This window comes from Pecten maximus, chromosome 8, assembly GCF_902652985.1.
Source record: "Pecten maximus chromosome 8, xPecMax1.1, whole genome shotgun sequence".
Lineage (NCBI taxonomy): Eukaryota > Metazoa > Mollusca > Bivalvia > Pectinida > Pectinidae > Pecten > Pecten maximus.
Genome location: NC_047022.1, coordinates 40,398,128 through 40,404,843, shown reverse-complemented (window position 1 = coordinate 40,404,843; position 6,716 = coordinate 40,398,128). Strand labels below are relative to the sequence as shown.

The following is a 6,716-nucleotide window of genomic DNA, read 5'->3' as shown; positions in this document are numbered from 1 at the left end:
GTGCAAGCCACCATACATGTCTAATAACCGAAATACCTGTACTGAATCAAGGACCCTTTTGGGCAACAGGCCAGGATTCAACTCAATTCCATCTATGCACCCTGTGTAGGTCAATCATAACATTTTATAAATGTTATCTGTTGCATTCTGGTTAAAACACTAGATAAATTTCAATCAAAACTTCACATTTCACCTCATATAAAGTTCCTTCATTAATTTTAAGGTTGTACACTCAAATTTAGGTTTTGATGAATTTTTTAAAGAACTCTACATTATCTGTGTTTATAGTACAAAGTTTTCAAGGTTGCAGCTTAAGGTCCCTTGGGTCTTTTTACCATGATAAATGTGGCAGTATAAACTTGACACTGTCCATCTCAATCTCCAGTTGGTAGAAGGATTTTTTCAAACTATCGAATGTATATAAACAAAATAATCAATACTCAAGTTCTTTAGGTGAGTTTATTTATCTTACAATAAAATAACAAATGTACACAGCCACCCATTTTAGATGATTCCAATCTGAAAGCAGAAAATACAATCAATTAAAATCAAATCAACAACGCAAGTTTACAAAATATTTAGGTTGTAAGGACACTGAACTGAAAATAACCATAAGAGCAATTAGAAACTGGTACATCATGTTTTATTTACACTTCAAAATGCTTAACAATCTACCACAAAATATAAATATTTATCATCACAGTAAAGTTAAAATAGTAAAGGGACTTTTAATTACCCTGTTTATCAAATCATTTCGAGAATGCTTAATAAATACTTAATCTGTCCTATGAAGATCTTTTTTTTCATGCTTAAAGGTGGCTTAATTCAGGGCCATAAGGGCACAAATGTACAACGTACTTTGTTGGCAACATCGAGAGCATCATAATCGGGGGCTAGTCGTACATAAGCCTTCTTCTCACCATCGGGCCTACAAAAATAATATAGCAATGTAAACCATAAGTAAAATCATCAGACTGAAATTTGGTGACTTTCAGCCATACAAGTTTGGTTCAGAATAAACAATCTTATCTCACCATAAAAACACATGTAAAAGTGATGTTTTATTACTGTTTGTTAACCTACATATGGTAGTGATACCAATTGTGAACATTTGTTTTACATTTATATCACATTTATTCACTGCCAATGACAAACTGGAAGACAATGAAATAATACATGTACCCAAAATCTAAATAGTCTAAAATCTCTGGTAAACAGTTTTAGATAATTCCTTTTTTGTATAAGAGCTACTGGTTCCTAATTCACTATATAAATATGATATACATTTGTTATTCATTTTAACTATTGTATAATACTAGATTACCTGACCAAAGTGTTGACTTTTGCAACATCAATATCGTAAAGTTTTTTCACAGCCAGTTTGACTTGTGGTTTGTTGGCCCTTTTATCCACAACAAAGACTAAAGTATTGTTATCCTCAATCTTTTTCATGGCGGACTCAGTTGTTAATGGGTATTTGACAATTCTGTATTTGTCTAACCTGAAAAATGAAAGAAAAGTATACATTAGGAATCTTTTCACAGCAAATATAATATTTTTATCATGATACTGCAATTAACAGACACAAGTATACCAACATCTGACAAACTATAAGTTATACAAATGGGCAGTGTAATAGAGAAATTATAGTACTGGATTCTCATGTGACAGTCAAAAGTTTACTAGATACACTGATATTCTATGTTCTTGCACAATCTGGAAAAATAGGAATAAGTCAGAATGACCTACTTTTGATACAGAATCCAATGCTACACATAAGTGATTGAATGGTGGCACAAGAGGAGGACAGATTTACCTAAATTGTGGGTGTCTGTATAATGCCTCCTCATAATGTAGGACCTCTTCAGAACAAAAAGTTGACTGGGAGAGATGTTATGCCAATGTGACTGGACTGGGACAGATATGTAAATATGCCTATGGACTGGGAGAGATGTCATGCCAATGTGACTGGATAAGGAGATATCATGCCAATGTGCTTATCGACTGGGAGAGATGTGCCAATGTGCCTATGGGGTAGGAGAAATGTCATGATGATTTGACAGGGCTGGAACAGATGTCATGCAAATATACCTATGGACTAGGAGAGATGTCATGCCAATGTGCCTATCGACTGGGAGAGATATGCCAATGTGACCATAGACTGGGAGAGATGTCATGCCACACTAATGTGCCTATGGACTGGGAGAGATGTCATGTTAATATGCCTATGGACTGGGAGAGATGTCATGTTGATGTGCCTGCAACATGACATTACAGTGGGATGGCACTTAATTAAGAGCAGCCCTTAATTTGGCAACATTCATGTAGACCTCAAATGGCCATTTTTAATACAACTGAAAGACGAAATAGAAACTAGCTTACGTTGCAGTCTTCGGCACACTTTTCCTGGGATATTTGGGCTCCCTGGGTAGCTTGAGGGTCTTGGGTCTCCTGAAGTGTACTGATGTGCGAACCTTACGATTGCGCTTGTCGTGCACTCCTCTTAGCTGAGACTTCTTGGCCTTCTGAGCCTTTTGCTTGGCCTTACCTGGAGCTGTGTTGGACTCCTTTGTTTTGGCAACATCTTTCTTGCCGCTCTCTGAAATAAATACAAATGACAAATTTTTAATCTCTTAAATAAACTAATGGAGCAAATACTTTATGAAAACAGAGTTTGTGACCGAGGATTTGTTAATATAAAAAAGAGGATAGGCAGAAATATTTAAAAATTACCTGGTTCTTAAAGCCCCAATATACCTATTATCTGGCAAATTTTCCTGATTTCTGAGAAAATATCCACTGATGATAATGCAAAGTCAATACTAAATAAACATATTTCAGCTTAGTGTTATCTATTAAGACACACTTGGTGGGAACATCAAAAGAAATGAAAATTAATCAAAGTGGGCCCCACTAAATAAACCTATATATGTTATGCAAAGATCCGAAGGCACCCCTGAAACAAGAGGCCCATGGGGCCTGTATCGCTCACCTGGTTGAATTAGACCAAATGTCAAAATAATGTTCATATTCAATTTGTTTTATTTGTAAATCTCAAACAATGCTATATATGGTTATAGTGTGGGAATCGGAACTGCTATAAAGATTAATGAAGTCCAGACTATCTAAGGTCTGAAAGTCCTCAAGAATTGTTTTTAGAACATGCATTCATCACTTTATTACTAGTAGCAATTTAAAGGAATTACCTCTATTTCCCCTATTGGGCCCCGCCCCTTTGGCCCCTTTGGGGTCAGAGTCACCATTTATGCAAAATCTGTTCCCCTTCCTCCAAGGATGCTTCTGACCAAATTGGGTTCAAATCCATTCGTAACTTAATAACTAGTAGTGATTTAAAGGAATTACTTCTATTTCCCATATTGGGCCCCTCGGGGGTCAGAGTCACCATTTACGCAAAATCTGTTCCCCTCCCCCCAAGGATGTTTCTGACCAAATTGGGTTCAAATCCATTCATAACTTTATGACTAGTAGCGATTCAAAGGAATTACCTCTATTTCCTGTATTGGGCCCCGCCCCTTTGGCCTCTTTGGGGTCAGAGCCACCATTTATGCAAAATCTGTTCCCCTTCTGCCAAGGATGTTTCTGACCAAATTGGGTTAAATCCATTCATAACTTTATGACTAGTAGCGATTTAAAGGAATTACCTCTATTTCCCCTATTGGGCCCCGCCCCTTTGGCCCCTTTGGGGTCAGAGTCACCATTTATGCAAAATCTGTTCCCCTTCCCCGAAGGATGTTTCTGACCAAATTGGGTTCAAATCCATTCATAACTTTATGACTAGTAGCGATTTAAAGGAATTACCTCTATTTCCCCTATTGGGCCCAGCCCCTTTGGCCCCTCGGGGGTCAGAGTCACCATTTATGCAAAATCTGTTCCCCTACCCCCAAGGATGTTTCAGACCAAATTGGGTTCAAATCCATTCATAACTTTATGACGAGTAGCGATTTAAATGAATTACCTCCATTTCCCATATTGGGCCCCGCCCCTTTGGCCCCTCGGGGGTCAGAGCCACCATTTATGCAAAATCTGTTCCCCTTCCCCGAAGGATGTTTCTGACCAAATTGGGTTCAAATCCATTCATAACTTTATGACTAGTAGCGATTTAAAGGAATTACCTCTATTTCCCCTATTGGGCCCCGCTCCTTTGGCCCCTCGAGGGTAGGTCACCATTTATGCAAAATCTGTTCCCCTTCCCCCAAGGACATTTCTGACTAAATTTGGTTCAAATCCATTCATAACTTTATGACTAGTAGCGATTCAGAGGAATTACCTCTATTTCCCCTATTGGGCCCCGCCCCTTTGGCCCCTCGGGGGTCAGAGTCACCATTTATGCAAAATCTGTTCCCCTTCCCCCAAGGATGTTTCAGACCAAATTGGGTTCAAATCCATTCATAACTTTATGACTAGTAGCGATTTAAAGGAATTACCTCTATTTCCCCTATTGGGCCCCGCCCCTTTGGCCCCTCGGAAGTCAGAGTCACCATTTATGCAAAATCTGTTCCCTTTCCCCCCAAGGATGTTTCAGACCAAATTGGGTTCAAATCCATTCATAACTTTATGACTAGTAGCGATTTAAAGGAATTACCTCTATTTCCCCTATTGGGCCCCGCCCCTTTGGCCCCTCGGGGGTCAGAGTCACCATTTATGCAAAATCTGTTCCCCTTCCCCCAAGGATGTTTCAGACCAAATTGGGTTCAAATCCATTCATAACTTTATGACTAGTAGCGATTTAAAGGAATTACCTCTATTTCCCCTATTGGGCCCCGCCCCTTTGGCCCCTCGGGGGTCAGAGTCACCATTTATGCAAAATCTGTTCCCCTTCTGCCAAGGATGTTTCTGGCCAAATTTGGTCAAAATCCAGTTAGAACTTTTTGACTAGTAGCGATTTGAAGCAAATGTTGACGGACGACGGACGGACGGACGGACGGACGGACGGACGACGGACGCTGCGCTATGACATAAGCTCACCGGACCTTCGGTCCAGGTGAGCTAAAAATTGTGACCAATAAAACCCATGGTCACAAGAACTGTGTGCATCGTGGATGGCGGATCTGGAAAATTTACGAAACAAAGAGTTTTGGTTAAAGGACACAATTGTTAGTGCCTTGGATTAAATTTCATCATCAGTTTTTGGTACTCTTACTCCTTTATTCCCGTGTCCCAGCAGACGACACATCATGTGGTGCCATACTGGATTGACTCACCATTATAGTTCAATAAAAACAGTGTAGGGTCATGTGTAGTTTGTTACAATGCCATATTTTCAGTCATGTAGTTATGCATGTTACTGTTTACAGGGAGTGTTCTCTGTTTACCTTTGATGTCTATTTATAGTGTCCATATGTGTCCAGTGGTTATGCAATGTTGCGTCTATTTATTTGTCCATGTATGTCAGAGTGTGAAGTGAATGCATGCAAGTTTGAAAGTAATTAGGGGCATGCAAGTGAGAGTATTTAAGTAGTTCGGCTTTGAGAGGAGCGGCGCACTAGCCAGGGATAGATGCACCATAACGAGCATCCATGGGGCTCAACTTTGGATATATCATTACATGTGATCATGAGACCATTATATCTGGACTACATCTCGTAATCAAAGGTATGCTATATTACATGTGTATCTGTTAATGATTTAATATCATTAGCATGCAGACAATGTATAATTATATGTGACTGCATATAACATCAGTTCTTTTCCTTCAATTGAACAATCTTGCTTTTTAATCACATGGGTTTTATCTCTCGGTATGTGTAGCGATGTTCCTGCCTAATCAACTCACAGGCGTCTGAAGTTCTGACAGTAAACTGAGATATAATACCATAGAAAAAATAAGAGTATCTACTATGAAAAAAGAAAAATCGTATATTTTTCCCGTTTGCAGAGATTTAAGTGATTGTTGACATCGGAGGCGTTGCATACCTGTTCTTTTTTTATAGTAGATTCTCTTATTTTTTCTATGGTATTATATCTCAGTTTACTGTCAGAACTTCAGACGCCTGTGATCAACTTCAGAAGGAAGCAATAGGTTGTTTCTTTTCCCCATATGGCTGGATTTGCCGGTACTTCCCGATTATGATGTTACACCGCATGAAAAAGACATTCGAAAGTCCTTCCCACTACAACAGAAGTACACCCCCCCCCCCCCCCCCCCCCATCTTATATGTGTGAATCTATATCGATCTATGCCTTTTCTAACAGATTAGCACATAGACTGGCAACACTTAATTTCTTATGCAAATTATGACTGATATAAACAATTTTTACATCTTAGGAGTGTGATAGCAGTTCAAAGAAGCACCTGGAAGTGGGTCGCCTGGAAGTTGTTACAACTTACATTATATATAAACATCTTTTTCTAAATGTGATAATTATGCATTTGATGTGGATAATATAAACCACATCATGGATATAAACATTTTTTTCTATTAAATATCGTATTAAGTAATTGCAGAGACGAAAAAAGTAATGTTTAATTAAATTCAGGGCTCGCTTTTGACATTTTAAAAGACACATACTTTCTGCTGTTGCCTTCTTTTTGGGAGCCATGTTGAAAAAGGACGGATTTGGGGTTTCCACGTGGTTTGTAAAGACCAAATTTGCCTTGTACGCATGTGCACAAATTTGACTTCCGCCTCCTTGATTTTTAATGGATCATGTAAACGTTTTCTTGAAACAGACGGGGTTAATAAACATTAAGCGTT

General features: G+C 38.7%; 1 protein-coding gene across 1 annotated transcript; it reads right to left on the bottom strand.

The window, feature by feature from the left end:
* Nucleotides 1-440: 440 nt before the first annotated feature.
* LOC117333509 (60S ribosomal protein L23a-like) lies at nucleotides 441-6,655 on the bottom strand. Its single transcript, XM_033892831.1, has 5 exons — nucleotides 6,531-6,655; nucleotides 2,383-2,599; nucleotides 1,325-1,501; nucleotides 859-928; nucleotides 441-519 (listed from the first exon to the last, which is right to left on the bottom strand). The coding sequence occupies exons 1-5, from the start codon at nucleotides 6,559-6,561 to the stop codon at nucleotides 505-507; spliced, it is 510 nt and encodes a 169-aa protein (XP_033748722.1). The 5' UTR covers nucleotides 6,562-6,655; the 3' UTR covers nucleotides 441-504.
* Between the last annotated feature and the right edge of the window lie 61 nt (nucleotides 6,656-6,716).

Excerpts from the sequence above, each read along its gene's own strand:
- LOC117333509 (XM_033892831.1), bottom strand. The coding sequence starts at position 6,561 with ATGGCTCCCAAAAAGAAGGCAACAGCAGAAA. Across the intron at positions 2,600-6,530 it reads AAAGAAGGCAACAGCAGAAA|AGAGCGGCAAGAAAGATGTT; the intron begins GTATGTGTCTTT and ends TATTTATTTCAG. Across the intron at positions 929-1,324 it reads AAAGTCAACACTTTGGTCAG|GCCCGATGGTGAGAAGAAGG; the intron begins GTAATCTAGTAT and ends TTATTTTTGTAG.